General features: G+C 53.2%; 1 protein-coding gene across 1 annotated transcript; it reads right to left on the reverse strand.

Moving 5' to 3' along the window:
• Positions 1 to 7,921: 7,921 nt before the first annotated feature.
• Positions 7,922 to 15,451, reverse strand: LOC144726772 (prostaglandin E2 receptor EP4 subtype-like). The gene is made up of 2 exons (XM_078605667.1): positions 14,066 to 15,451; positions 7,922 to 9,272 (listed from the first exon to the last, which is right to left on the reverse strand). The coding sequence occupies exons 1-2, from the start codon at positions 14,939 to 14,941 to the stop codon at positions 8,955 to 8,957; spliced, it is 1,194 nt and encodes a 397-aa protein (XP_078461793.1). The 5' UTR covers positions 14,942 to 15,451; the 3' UTR covers positions 7,922 to 8,954.
• Positions 15,452 to 15,806: the final 355 nt, after the last annotated feature.

Consider the following 15,806-nt stretch of genomic DNA (forward strand, 5'->3'; position numbering starts at 1 on the left):
AGACACGCAGAGACCCAATGTCTCTGTGTCGAGGCCTTAAGTAGAGAGAAGGGGGGGGGGGGCAGAGAGAGAGAGGTGGGTCTGCACGGCGCGCAGGCTCAGAGCTTTGAGGGGGGGGGGGGGGGGCCTCGAGCTGAGAAACCTTGACACGCGCTTCTCAGAAGTTCCCCACGGCCAGGGGAGCTTCGTCCGCCAGTCCACTCGTCCTGTCGCCACTGGCCAGCTGTGTCGTGAATACGGTTTCATCTTTGCTTCGTTTCGCCGCATTCCTTGGAATATTCCGATTTGACCTGCCTGGGTTTCACCCGGACAATCCGAGATTTGGCATTGTTGTTGGCAGGAATTGATTCGTGCTGGAATTTGGTCGCATTGCGTTGAATTTACGTTGTTGCCGTTGCAAGCTATGGGGCGTACGGCATTGAAAAAAATAAATCCGAGCTGACTGAGAAATGTGTTCGCGGTTGGTCTGTGTGCAAAATAAGGCGGCAGCAATCCGCGATCGCATCCGAGTGCAGGAAGGAAGGCGCTGACAGTGGCGTACGCAGCGGAAAATTCAGAGAAGTGTTCGGCGGAGATTGCGCGTTGGAGCGTGGGGCTCGGGCGTGCAATCGTTGGAAAAGATTTCCCGGCACGGAGGCGCACTTTTTTTCTGCTGCTGCTGCCCGAGTCGGTAATGGGCTTGTGGCTGCGCCCTGCACCTCGGATGCTTTTTTGCATTAATGGATTAAAGGCGACTCTAAAAATACCGCGCACGTACGGAATACCGCGCATTCTTCGTGCCGGTTTTTTTCAATATTTTGAAAACAATTGAGGGCTGTCCGTGCGTGGAATGCTTCGCTCATAGCGCGCCTCCAGAGAGTCGCGTGTCCATCTTACGTGGTCCAACGGCAATTCCGCCGATCGATGCTTCCCCATTCAACGGTCGACGCCAGAAATCGGCGTTTCAGTCACTTTCCTTGTCACCTCCTTCACTGCGATTACCGTAATACTTTTCTTTGTGTTGGATATGCACTTCAAGGACTCGTTCTATCGCTTTGTTTCCACTCAATCCGTGCAGTGCTCGACTGCCACGCCGTATGTATCACATCTAACCTACCCCTGCTACCGACTGCATGGGCAACGGTGGCTTAGGAGATGTTAATTCCATCGCCTGATATGCAGGGTCCATGGGTTCGATCCCGACCCTGACGCCTGCTGTATATTTGAAGTTTGCGTGTCTCTCACTCTCACTATCATCACGGTGGCTAGGAGATGTTTACTCCATCGCCCAGTATGCAGGGTCCATGGGTTCGATCCCGACCCTGACGCCTGCTGTATATTCGAAGTTTGCGTGTCTCTTTCTCTCTCCGTGGTCGTGCGTATTTTTCTCCGGGTGCTCCCGTTTTCCCCTCCACATTTAGTATTTGGCTGAAATTCATTTCCACGTAATAAGCCACTTCGTTAAGCTATGATTTGTGACCAGATCGCCTCTGAAAAGTAACTATATAGTCGAGTGGGCCTTACCTGATAAAATAAAAATAGTAAATAAAACATAGTAAATAGTCTCTCTTACCAAGTTCCTGTCAATAAACGACGTTGGTTCCCTTTGCTGTACAAACACAGGCGCTCTTAGTCTGTCACCACTCTACGTTATCAATGTTTGCACTTTGGGTGCTCCGCAACTACGATTGGATTTTTTCCACTAATATAATATTTAGTGTCCAGCTTCAGAGCTGAGACCAGAGTCTCTCTGACCACGCTCGATCCGTCTCGTGGCAATGACCAGGGGCTTCTCCGGAGTGAGAGTGGTGAGCAGCCGTGGCCGGGTTCACAGAGACAGCGGCCCATGTGCGGGCCTCACTGGGGGGCCATTCGTGCCGACAGCCATCGCCTGACACACACCCACTCCCAGCGCGGGGCTCCGGCTAATGAAGTCCGTTTAGAGAAAGCAGCGAATTGTGGAGTGGGAGTGCAGGCTGGCGCAGAGCGACTCGCGTGGTCCTCTCTCTGGCTCTCCCTCCCTCTCTCTCTCTCCTTCCTTTCCAATCGACCCTCAAATGTTACTTTTAACGAGGTGAGACGTGAGGGACCGTGACTGGCGGCTGAGTTAAGGGGGTAGTGGGTGGGTGGGTGGTGATGGTGGTGGGTGGGTGGTGGTGGTGGGAGGTGGAGTGAATTATCGGCCTTCATTATAGCACGGAGCCCGGAGAGCCCAAGCCGCCAGCCCCGCACTCTTCACATTTCAAAGGCAGTCAGCGACGTTCCCTGGGCTCTCTGGAACTCGTGAGCGACGACAAACCCCGAGCTCGCGGGGCAGTTTGCTGATCCGAGTTTCCCCGTCTCTCCCGCTGCCCCCCTCCCCGTTCAGCGTTGCTCGGTGAGCGATGGCTCACCGAGCAACGCCGATTGCTCCGTGTTGCCCGGTGCTGCCTGTAATCCAGGGTTGGTGGATCACCTATACGGATGCTGTGAAACTCCCTTCCCGTGGGCGTCGAGAAGGAGCCATTCCGTGGCTCGCCAGGAGAAGGCGTTAACAGCAAAGGGGACTAATCGCCATCTTCACACGTGTGGCTTTCGCGACCAATATTATCCATAATCGAGGTTGTTTTGGGTTAGATCGCGTCAATATAAATGCGTCGTTAAACCCGCCACCACCCGACACGGCCAATTAGTAAGGTTCGTCACGTAAACAGAACGTGGCATCTGTTCCCACCTGTACGGGGGATAAAGCGTTGCCCCCTCGCTCAATGCGTGGGTACACTCCGGGTGCTCTGGTCTCCTCTCGACATGTCCACTCATTAGTTGGCTGAAAACTTCTCAAATGAAATAGTTGGCTGAGAAGTTGCGTGAGCTGTACGCCCATGTTCGCGGCGTGTTGTGATCCGTCAAGCTGGGAGCCTGGCGGCGCGTGGCACCCTCGCTCGTGCGTGAGAGCGAGGGTGACACAGCCGCCAGGCTCCGACCCACACGGGCACGAGCGAGATGGGAATTGCTGTTGACAAGGATCTCACGCGGAACAGCCCGTGTCCTCATCATCCTCATTGCTTAATTGCCTCCGGCATTAATACCTTCCACATAACCCAAGACAAATAATATGATGAAATTTAACCTCACTGTTTATTTTTAATTTGAGCTTTAATTAGGCACCTAAATCATGCACCGTGCGTTCTTGCCTGACAGTTAATCTTCGGAGGCATTTTCGTGGGGCGCTGGTAATTGTTGTGGCGGTGCTGATCGCGAGCTGCTGCTTCGCGTACGCCACCGCCCCCCTCTGAATGATGTTGAGCCACGCATCGTCGTGGCCGACCTATCGCTCCTCTTCTCGCCCCAGGCATGAGTTGGACCCCGCGATGCCGCTGCGTAGCTTGCCAGTGGTCGTGCCGTTGCTGCTGCTGATGTCGAACCAGCAGCGGCACAAACATCGAATCCCATCCAGCAGACGAGCAGCAAACCCTTTGCCTGCAGCGCGACCGATGCTTCCGATCAAGGTGTGGCCTCTCCCATGCCACACGGCGCGCAGGGAAATGCTGCTGCTGCCGTTGGCGGTTCTACGCAGTTCCATCGTCGTTCGCGACGGACAGCCGAATAAGGTGAAGACGAGGACGCGGTTTGCGCTGCTGCGCTCCCTCTCCGATCGCGGTTTTCTCGTGGCGCGTGCCGCGCGAGACGTTCGGAACCGTGGCCGAGGCTCCCGTCTACGCTTTTTTGCCGGACCGAGTCCGCGGGCCACGAATCGCGACGATTTTACACCAAATTTAACTCGACCGCCGACTTAACATTGAAACGCCGCAACGAGAGCTGGACTAGAATCGGGAGCTGGTGAGAAATTGGTTTTCCTGCAAAGTCGATTCCAGCGTGCGATGAGGCTCCACGTTGTCAGAGTGAGTTCCGGATCAGATGAGCATTGAGGCATTGGTGCTCATCTCCCGTTTACAGCCCCGAGCCGGTGATGGAAATTCCACATTCCTATGGCAGGGCCGAGTGTATCCATCGGAAAACCACTGTTGATTTCCGCACGACGCGGTTACCAATTTGTATCAACCCCCGAAGGGAGGGACGATAGGCTGAGTCAACCCCCGAGCAGGATTTGAACTCTCAACCTTCTGATTGCGAACCACTCGCTCTGCCACTGAGCCACCTGGCGGGAGATGAAGATCATTTTCACTTGAAGCAAAGCATCACCTCGTGGCAGATAACGGCCCCGGGAGACCAAACGACATCACAGAACTACTGTCTGAAGACTTTAATTGAAAACGAGGGTAAACACCTTTTTTTTCTTCCCCCTACATCGCTCGCCGGTGCAATTTAAAATTGCAAATCCTCAGAGGCGAAATGATCCGATTGAAGAAATCTTGCAAAAATGTAATGTAAAAAAAACCCCTAAGTATTTGCGCAGTCGTTTATTGATCAGACTGAGAGCGCCCACCCTCAATACGATAGAGTCCCCCGCTTAGTCACAGTCGGATAACTGCCAATGCAGAGTCGAACCTCGGCGGGTTCCGGCTCAGTGCTTCAACATGGTCGTGATGAACGTCGCCCGCCCGCCCGCCCGCCCGCCGGGCCGGCCAGCAGGGACACGAGGCCGCGATTTGCCGGTCATACCCCGGCGGGCACGGGGGTTGGAGTGGGGGGGGGGAGGCGGTGCGAGTGGCCTGGCGGGAGGTGTGGGTGGCCGCCGTCGCCGCTGATATAAATGTTGCCTCTGACTGCCGCACTCTCCGCGGCTGCAAAAGGTCTCGCGTCCAATTTACGCCTCCGTCGAACGGGCACGCGACCTCTAATTGCGCACGCGCCACGATTTATCGCCGGAGGGATTCGCGCGGACAGGCCGCCACAAAGGGGCCTTTGTTTAATTGCACAAGCCGCGAGACAGCGGGGCTTCCGTTGCACGTGAAATACCACCCGACCCGACGTCGCTGGGCCCGCGTCCAGAGTCCATCAGCAGCCACGGACCCAATGTTCCGTGACCCTGCGGTGACGGTGCACAAGGCTCACCTGCCTCCCGGGCGCCTGCATGGCAAATGTAGATGCGCGTGCAACTCTCGTTCTAGTCCGTATCTGCCCCCCACCCCACCCCCGCATCCCCATGCATCTGACAAATGAACCTTACGGCGGGAACCCGGGGTCCCATAAGCCCCCGGCTCTCACATAGACATTATATTATAAGGGGCCGTCCATAAATTACGTCACGCACCGAGGGGGGGGGGGGGGTCAGACATTTGTGACGATTTGTGACGAGGGGGGGAGGGGGGGGGGTTTGAGAAATGTGACGTCACATCAAAATGCGCATCTTTAAATAAATATTAATTAAATAGAATTGTTATAACAACACTCATTTTGATTCATTTTCTTTATTAACTATTTGATCATTAAAATGTACTAAGGTCACCTTATATTGATTCCATGAAGCAGCAATTTTGCTTCTCCATGGAAGATTGGAGAAGCATACCTTTTGTAATTTTTTTTAATGATTGTTATTAAACATTTATTAATTCTAATGATTCTACCATGGCTTTTCATTCTGTGGAATGAATGTGTTTTATTTGTGATTTATTTTATTTTATTTCTACATAAGTGACTTTACCGAAAGAACCAGTAGTGGAACATGTGATTATTATAATTGTACTCTCCTTTTTGCTTCGTTCTACTACAAAGTTTCAAGTATTTTTTTATAGTTATAATTACTTTTAATATTTTATAATTATAAGAGAATTTCAATCTAATATTCTGAACATCTGCAGTTTTAGTTAGACGTTGAATATTTTCTAGTAAATGTTATGCTAAATTTCAGTTTTCCAAAACCTCCTTTTTCATAAATGTTTTCTCCTACAACATCAGAGTGCAGCGCCAAATTAAATACGAACTACAATGACAATAGTTCAAAGTGATTTGAAGCATGTTTTATTTTCAAAATGGAAAAAAAAAATTTGGGGGAGGGGCAGAGCTTTGTGACGTCATATTTCAGGGGGGTCTGACTTTTTGTGACGCCGTGTGACGAGGGGGGGGGGGTCAAAAATCGGCCAAAATCGCGTGACGTCATTTATGGACGGCCCCTAATGTAAACAAAAACGTTGCTCTTTGTCATCAATGGGTTTGGAAGATGGTGGCAAGTGTTGTCTTGTTAAACTATACATTTAAAACTTAAAACTACTTACCTGCAGTACCTCTATTTAAATACACTATAGAAAAAATAATTTACACCCCTCTGTCAATCATTGTGTTTCTCAGTGTGGATTTGTGAACACACTTTGTAAACAGTACATAAAATAGTACGCGTTTTCAATGCGCTGTTCAAATTGTAACAAGCGTTTATACCAATGTTACTCTACAGAGCAGTGGGTCGCCGCTCCTCTTATCCGCATTGACATGAGCGGTATGTGGGGACTACGGCTTAACCGCAAAAAAACGATCTGCACAGATGCATACGGAGAACAGAAGTATTAGCAAACAGGAGAAAGTTAACGGTGCAACGCATCTTCTCTCTTAAATATCTGCAGGTAATAGGATTGTCACCGACTGATCCTGGCTGCAAACATTGGTAGGTCATGAATAATAATGAAGATAAGAGAGCAGTTTCACTGTATTATGCATATCGTCATGACAAATAAAGGACTTAGGACGTGTATGCAGTTTGAGCAGCTTTGGATGAGACTTATGATCCTGCCCATACTCGGACATGGAGTGCATTCTCTTGATAGTAGGTTTTTACCCTTTTAACTGGTACCCTTTTAACTGGTACAAAACTGACACCTTTATAAAGGTGTCAGTTTTGTACCAGTTAAAAGGGTAAAAACCTACTATCATATTTTGCCACTGGTAAAAGAGATCTCATAGTGCATTCTCTTGTTGAGCTCTTCTGCGCATTCATCTTCGCTGCTGCGCTTGGACACGACACGACAACAGGACGATCCAGGTGGGTCGCGGCGTTTATGTGCGCGGTGGGATGGAATCGTCAAAACCCAAAAAAATAATTACGATTTTGATTTCCGTTTTTTTCGGGACCCCGGGGTCCCGCCATGAGGTTCATGTTATGGAGGAGTAAGAAAGTGTACGATTTACGGGCTTGCTTTTAATTCCACTTTTGCCAAATAAAAAATAAAACACAGCTGACTGGCGCGGGCAGAGGGAGACGCGTTGCTTCTGCCCCGCCGCTCACGCACGTATTGCACAAACGCTCAAATGCCCATCTTTGGCCGGAATCCTCAAGCGAGAAATCACAATCTCACGCGAAAAATTATATAAACATTTAAACAAATAAATAATTCGTGTCATTGACATCCTGGTCTTGCCAGAGGGACGGTTCGTGTGCCACAGTGTGGCACTCTCAAGTCATTCATCGTGGAGCTTTAAAGTGAGTCTCAGGGCCTTTTTTGAAGAGGGTTCGACGTTGGGGATGTTTGGCTAATTCCTTTTAAAGATTGTTCCGGAGGAGTGTAAAGATTCGCCTCCACCGAGATTGTCACGATTTCAAGCTCACGATTCAATTCAAGAACCGTCTTTTGTTCTTGCTTACATCGTGGTGAATGCAGCAGCCTCTAGTGGCTGGAGCTATCCCCTGAACCCATTGCCATGCAACATTCGCGTGTATCGTGAACTTGACAACTGACATCAATCATCGCATCGTTACACCCGTAAATATATACCTGCCTACGAGATAAACCCAGGTTAATCGGATTAAACCCACCACGCATGTGGGAGGATAACACGCAAAGGTCTACACAGCTAAGTACAATAATCCACTTGCTCTACTGTTCTTTCCTTACGCATCTCAGCCCCGCGGATATCAGAGACTCACAAATGTGAGTTATGGAAGAGGAGGTGACAGACGGAGGCTCTGAGAGCGACTCTCAGGTCACGTGAATCGCTCTTTCCCCGCCCCGCCCGCCCCGACCTTCACCCCCCTCCAGCTTCTCCCCCCGCCTCCCCCCACCTCCCCCCGGTGGCGACCTTCACGGGCGGCGGCGCGGACAGCCCTCCAATAAAACGTCGAGACAGAACCTCGTGCACGGACAATTACGCGCGTCGCCATGCTGCGTACAAAAATATAATACAGAGCGGCAATGTCCCGGCGGTGCGACCACGGCTGGCCTGCCGAGCCACGGGGAGCGATTATCCTTCGTTTCTTCACAACAACAGCAATCTAGTGCTTTTACACTTCGTACCATTCAACATACATACGCTCACACACACAGGTCCCCCGTATAGCCTTAACAGACTGTTGGGGCAAGTGCTGTTAGCGAGCACCTATGAAGGCCGGCACGGCAACCCGAGGGGGTGGGTGGCCAGCACCACGCCCGGCCGCCTTTGTCTCCCCGAGTGGCGATATTTACACATCGCACGAAGTGCTCATTTGAGGCTGAGTCGGCCTATGGGAGGCCCAGGACTGGTTCAGATATTCATCACTGGTGTTGGTTGGCCGTTGGCGGGAATCGAACTCGGGACGCCGGGTTCGTAGCGCAGCGCGCTAACCACTACACTACCGCTCCCCACACACTCAGGCGCGCAGGTGGGCAGGCAGAATCATAATGGCTTGGCCCATTAGCTGGCAGCCGAGCAAGCTGCATAACCACAGCCTGGCCCCTGGCCCACGTGTCCAATCCAGGCCCTGGATGCATTGCGGTTGATTCTCTGAGATCAGTGTGCTCCTTCTCGGCCGCAAGTCCCCACCCCTCGAAGCGGATGCTGCTCAGCGTTCAATCTCAGCAGACAATCTTTAGTCGGACCATTTTGGTAGATGATTTCAAACGGACAATCTCAGTGGACACAACCTCGTTTACAATCATGCCAGACAATCTCAATTCACAGTCTGCACAACAAACCAGACACTCTTCGTGGTGACAATCTCAGAGCACGATCGTACGATTGATCTCTATTGTTGGGTCCGCTCGTTGCCACTAGGCTCCGAGATGATACCCCCCACATGGGAGCCCCCCTCGCCCAATTGAAGCCAACGCAGGCCACGTGTCCGAAGCGGTTCAGGGCCCCACGTGCGTGCATTCCGTGCGCTCCATACGCGGCGTGCCGTCCGTCGGCGCCGGCAAAGTGAACACGCTCACGGGGTCGCCGGGGGGTCTCCTCTCGGGCCGAGTCGCGTTGTTCTCGCTCATCTTGCACAGCAAGCGCCGGCACAGGTGCACGCAGCGGCCCAGCAGCTTGCGCCGACACAGGATGTAGACCCAGGGGTCCAGGATGGGGTTGAACGATGCCATGCGGATGGCCTGCAGGTCCAGCTTTTGCGATGACTTCTCGTCCTGGGGCGAGTTGCTCGATAGCTGGTTCACAAAGATCCTCACCTGCCAGAGGGACAATGGGCACTACGTGGTGAGAAATCATGGCATGTAGGTCACCGTAAGATCCCGTAGGTTCATCGTCAGATCCAATAGGTGATCGTGAGATAATAAAAGTCACCGTACATCTACCCAGAGAAAAGCCACCGTGCATACACTCACAGGTCCCCGCAGAATAGTTCATGATCCCACTTTGTGTGCGACAATCTCATGGCCACTTAGCATATCAAGACGTGTGGGTGCTTTACAAATGTGTTATACGACTTGCCATTCAGGACTGGACCATGCACAGTAGTACTTGGATTTTTTTTGTCAATGTATTTTTTTATGTAAGCAGGTTTCTCGATAAAGTAAACAGGTCCCCATCGAAAATAATGGGCATTCATTGGCCAATAGATTTTACCTGTGCCAAAATAAAGCAAACAAAACTGGGGTGCCAAGTGGCTCTCCCCGGTCACACGGCACTCTCAAGGTGTGTTGACAAATGCTGTTCAGGGCCCGTGAGTGCGCTGCTGGGGGTCGCTCTTGATAATTCGTGAATTGTTTAATTGTCAATAGTTTAATGGTCCTTAAATGCACCTCAAGAGGGCAAAGTGAGGGGGCGTTTTTGTTTGGCGATCGGTGTCCCGTCTTTAACAAGGAGTGCTCTCACGAATAACACTGAAAACCAGCAGCAATGGTTTAACAGCTTTTTGAGATCCAATATTAATGAGCACGGTGGCTACGTAGGGTGCGAAAGAAGTCCAACATACATACATCGAAAAATCGGTCCAGAGTTGTTTTGCTTGAACAAATTCTGCTCTTTGACGTAACTCGACACGGCCAACAGGACCATCGATGATGTGGAGGTACCGAGCACGAACGTGAATTTTAATTTCTGTAATTCACGAAACGTGAATTTCCCAAACAACCCAAAGCCGGACTCTTCTGGCAAAGATTTCACAAATCGCACGTCCGATTCGCCTGGTTGGCTACGTACGGTGCTAAAGAAGTTCAACATACATACAACTCAGTGAGGCTTTCCGGGATAATTGATTTACGTCATTATTATTAATTTACAGGGAGTTACTCGCGTAAAATCCACCCCGCAATTCGACGTGGCTGCTTGGGTTCACAAAGGTCAACCGCGGAGGGCAAAAGTGAAAATGTATCGTCCAGAATTGCGCCACTACGGTTCTTCTCTGCGATATTTGCACTTTGCGTTGACGGCCCGTAGGGTAGAGAGCGGTGGCACTCACCAACAGCGCCTCGTACAGCCGGCAGTGTTTGCTTAGCGCGCCTGGCTGCTGATGAGATACAAACGCGTTCGCGCGCTTAAACAAATGTTGTTGCTGAGAAAATAATGCGAAGAGAGAAGTGGTTTTCATATAGGGTACCGATTTGGTCTATGCCTTAGCGCACTTGGCAATGACCCCGACGACCTGAGTGCGATTCCCACCCACGGCTAACATCAGTGAAGAATGAATCCCGAACCGGTTCGTGACCTCCCCTCTCGCCCCCATCCTCTCATCCTCCCACGTTCCCATCCTCCCATCTCCCATCATCTCATCCTCCCATCCTCCCATCATCTCATCCTCCCATCCTCCCATCTCCCATCATCTCATCCTCCCATCCTCCCATCTCCCATCATCTCATCCTCCCTTCCTCACATCATCTCATCCTCCCTTCCTCACATCATCTCATCCTCCCATCCTCCCATCCTCACATCCTCACATCCTCCCATCCTCCCACCTTCCCATCCTCCCATCATCTCATCTTCCCATCCTCCCATCTCCCATCATCTCATCCTCCCATCCTCACATCATCTCATCCTCCCACCTTCCCATCCTCCCATCCTCCCATCTTCCCATCCTCCCATCCTCCCATCTCCCATCATCTCATCCTCCCATCCTCACATCATCTCATCCTCCCACCTTCCCATCCTCCCATCCTCCCATCTTCCCATCCTCCCATCCTCCCATCTTCCCATCATCTCATCCTCCCATCCTCCCATCTCACATAATCTCATCCTTCCATCCTCACATCATCTCATCCTCCCACCTTCCCATCCTCCCATCTTCCCATCATCTCATCTTCCCATCCTCCCATCATCTCATCTTCCCATCCTCCCACCTTCCCATCCTCCCATCCTCCCATCTTCCCATCATCTCATCATCCCATCCTCACATAATCTCATCCTCCCATCTCCCATCATCTCATCCTCCCATCCTCACATCCTCCCATCCTCACATCCTCCCATCCTCCCATCATCTCATCCTCCCATCCTCCCATCCTCACATCCTCACATCCTCCCATCCTCCCACCTTCCCATCTCCCATCATCTCATCCTCGCATCCTCCCATCCTCACATCCTCACATCCTCCCATCATCCCACCTTCCCATCATCTCATCCTCCCATCCTCTCATCCTCCCATCCTCCCATCCTCCCAGCTTCCCATCCTCTCCTTCTTCTGCACCCCTCATCGCACCTCGCGACGACACCGTCACAGCTACGAGAACACGGTCCGGAGTCGCACCGTCACGCGCGCAGTCGTGATCGGGAAGCGTCTGTGACTCGGCACCCAATGACCACGGCCCTACGCGCCGTGGTCCTTGGGTGGCTGTGTTGTGGCCCAGGGGATGGGGGGGGGTCACTCAGTCGTTCGCGTGGGGGGGATTGGGTTCCCTCGGGAAAAAAGAGAACCGGTTTCCTCCCACGTGAAGCCAAACACTGAATATTTACACGAACAAACATCCCAACTGCGGGAGAAATGCAGGAGTCACCACCCGAATAACCGTATGATTTAATGATCGTATTTCATTCACTCTCGGAGAGAGAGAGAGAGCGAGCGAGCATAATTCGGAGGCGCGGGTAACCACAGGCAAGCTGGCAAGGCAGCAAGAGCCGGTGCCAACTGTTGACCGAGCTCTGTGGTTCTATCGTGGGATGTTTGGCCAACTCCAGCAATGAGCGCTCAAGTGCGCGGCGAACGCTCGAGAGGGGGAAACGCGCAGCCCAACCCGGAAAACCGCACTCGGATTTTACAATCGGATGTGAAACCTGGCATGTTAATTTAATTACCGAATGTTAATAACCACCGACAAGGCTTGCAGCTTTCCTGGGTGAATCAATTCCCTCTTGACGGTGGTAAAAGCGTGCCAACGGTGGGCACTGCTCTGTGGCTACGAGCAGTGTGAGCTGTACGCTTGGTTTTGTGTGCGAAGCGTGTCAAGACGTTCCGTTACTTAGACTCCTTGCACGTGATGATGATTCTTATCACGTGATGATGATTCTAAGGTAGAGTTGAGACTGGCTAGCAACACTGGGTGACCATCGGAGACGTGTGCCAGCTGGCTGGCATGCTGGATGTTAAGTAAGGCCCCCTGCCCATGCTTCCAAGGTGCGTGGAATTTGTCAGCTTCCTGCCACACGAAGCCAACAACTTCTCGAGAAGACTTGACCACAAAACCCTCGCCATATAGCGGCACCATTGACGGATCCGGGAGGGGGGTGAGTGATTGCCCCCCCCCTCTCCCCCTCCCTCCCACATCTCTGATACCCCGACAAGTGGAATTGTATTAATATAAAGTTGTATTAATATAAAATACCACTTGTGCTCTGGGATGTCGCTCAGGTGACTAATTGCTCTGCTTTGATAAGCTTATGATGTTGTCGTTGTTTCTACCATTTGTTTCATGGTATTTGTTGATTCATTTACATTTTCTGAGGGTTTCCATTTACCTTTAATAATTGGTACACGAAGAGGGTTTAGCCCTCATGTATAATTACTGTGCAGCGCTGTGAGATGCAATTGGCATGAATGACAGTATGAAATGAAATTTTTATTAAATAAAATATATTAAATTTTTTCAATTATTATTAATGTAGGGCTTTATTTAACTCCTGCTTTGGGAAGTTTTTAGATTCGCCGTCTTCTGAGTTTGGGAAAACAGTTGTCGTTAATCTGTATAACAGGTGTTTTGGATTAGATCGCGTAAATATATAAACGTGTCATTAAACCCGCCATCACCCGACACTGCCAATCAGTGAGGTCTCGTCACTAGTACAGCACACCGGTGTGTTGGAGAGCAAAATCCACAACATTTACAATCTGAGTACGACATTTCGCCAGTAATTACAACTAGCTTCATCAAGCTGACAGCCAGATTTCCACATCCACAACATTTACAATCTGAGTAACGACGTTTCGCCAGTAATTACAACTAGCTTCATCAAGCTGACAGCCAGATTTCCACATCCACAACATTTACAATCTGAGTAACGACGTTTCGCCAGTAATTACAACTAGCTTCATCAAGCTGACAGCCAGATTTCCACATCCACAACATTTACAATCTGAGTAACGACGTTTCGCCAGTAATTACAACTAGCTTCATCAGGCGGACAGCCAGATTTGTTGTCGTCAACCTCAGCACCACCTTCGTCCGCATCATCGTGAATATCCGCGCCCGTCAACATCGTGGCGGGCGGGCGGGCGAGGGGGGGAGGGGGGGAGGGAGGGAGGGAGGGAGGGAGGGGGGGAGGGAGGGAGGGGGGGAGGGAGGGGGGGAGGGAGGGAGGGAGGGAGGGGGGGAGGGGGGGAGGGAGGGGGGAGGGGGGGGAGGGGGGGAGGGAGGGGGGGAGGGAGGGGGGGAGGGAGGGGGGGATGGAGGGGGGGAGGGAGGGAGGGGGGGAGGGAGGGAGGGGGGGAGGGAGGGGGGGAGGGAGGGGGGGAGGGAGGGAGGGGGGGGAGGGAGGGAGGGGGGGGAGAGAGGGAGGGAGGGAGGGGGGGATGGAGGGAGGGGGGTGATCGACTCACCACGAGCGGCACGGAGCAAACGACGAACACGGCGGTCATGGCGACGAGCAGACACATCATCTGCACCTCGACTCCCGAGAGCCGGCACCCCAGCGCGAACCTCCGCTGCCTGACGCTGGTGCCGCCGAACGCGAGTGCTGCGGGCACCGCAAACCTCCCGGGTCCGCCGGGGGAGCTCCTCCTCGGCCCGTGCCTCGCCGCCTCCTCGGCCACTCTCGTGGCGGCGGCTCGCCTCCTCATGGCCACGAGGGCCGCGCAGACGCACGCGTTGCAGCACACGGTGACGAGCACGAGCGCGGCGCTGAGCACCGCGTACGTGAAGGCGAAGGCCTTCTGCGGTCCGTCGTGTTTCTTCCAGTCGATGTAGCACCACGTGTCCGGGTGCTGGCGCACGCAGCGGCCCACGCCCATGCTGGGCAGAGCGCACAGCAGCACGTTGAGCGCGTAGACAGCCAACAGGGCCCAGCGCCCAGTCGCGGGACGCACGTGCCTGCCGTACAGGTACGGGTGGTTGATGGCCAGGTAGCGCTCCACGGCCATGGCGCACAGGATGGACATGCCCGCCAAGCCGAAGAAGAGCAGCATGAAGGCGAAGTAGTCGCACAGCGGCTGCCCCCCGCGCCACTTGAAGCCGGCCAGGTAGGTGTCGATCACGATGGGGCTGGTGAGGCACGTGCCCAGCAGGTCGGTGACCGCGAGGCCGCACACGAGCGTGTAGAACGTCGTCTCCTTCTTCTCCTTGCGCGACACGCACAGCACCACGATGGCCACCAGGTTGCTGAAAACGCCCACCGCGAACATGCAGGCCGGCGTCGTCACCTGGCTAATGGTGAAGAGCGAACTGCTCCCGTTCGCTGTCAGCGATGAGTTGTTCATGGCTCTCACGCTCTTCCGTTCTCTCTCGCTCTCTCGGCGTGTCTCTCACGCGCGCCTCAACATCCCCGGCGCTGAGCCGCTTCACTCTGAGCCGAGGCTCCTCCACGTCCCTGGCTGAGAGTCACCTGCGGAGAATGAGTTCCCTGTCCTGACGGCATCTCTCGGTCTCCCCACGAGAGAGAAACTCCGCGGTGATGTAAAATCCCGATCCCGTTGCAGGTGAGCGAAGGTGAGCGAGCGGGGGAGTCGCGCCTTGCAGGCAACAGGTGAGACGCGCGTGGCAGGTGACAGGTGACAGGTAACGGAACACAGCGGCGTGTCGGCGAGTGTCGAGAGCAGGCAGGCGAGAGCGTCGGTCTCGAGTGGCCGGAGTGCGCTTGTGAGCCGGTGAGCGATGCGAGAGCCGGTGGTGCGTGGGTCCTCCTGTGTGAGTGTGCAGAGACGGTGTGTGGCGAGGCCCGGTACTGGTCATGATGCTGCCGCTCCGCGTGTCTCGTCCGTCTGCTTTAAGCACTCAGCTGCGTGCGCTCGTTGACGTCACGTGCGCGGGGAGGAGACGCGGGCGAGTGACTGTGTGTGTGTGGGTGTGTGCCTGCCGCGTCTCAGTGGGGAGCGGTGGTGCAGTGGTCAGCGCGCTGCGCTACGAACCTGGCGACCCGGGTTTGATTCCCGCTCACGGCCGACATCAGTGACGATTATCTGAACCGGTCCTGGGCCTTCCCTTGGTCGGCTCAACCTCGGAGCAGTACCTGATGCTGCGTGTAAACATCGCCAAGAGCGAGGCAAAGGCGGCCGGGCCGTGGTGTTGGCCACCCACCCCCTCGTGTGCCGTGCCGGCCTTCATAGGTGCTACTCGCTTACAGCA

This window comes from Lampetra planeri, chromosome 24 (assembly GCF_965212315.1).
Source record: "Lampetra planeri chromosome 24, kcLamPlan1.2.h2, whole genome shotgun sequence".
Classification (NCBI taxonomy): Eukaryota; Metazoa; Chordata; class Hyperoartia; order Petromyzontiformes; family Petromyzontidae; genus Lampetra; species Lampetra planeri.

Bases quoted from the DNA above. Each gene is read 5' to 3' on its own strand.
- LOC144726772 (XM_078605667.1), bottom strand. From the start codon at position 14,941: ATGAACAACTCATCGCTGACAGCGAACGGGAGCAGTTCGCTCTTCACC. The intron at 9,273-14,065 runs GTGAGTCGATCA...TCCCTCTGGCAG, and splicing joins TTTGCTCCGTGCCGCTCGTG to GTGAGGATCTTTGTGAACCA.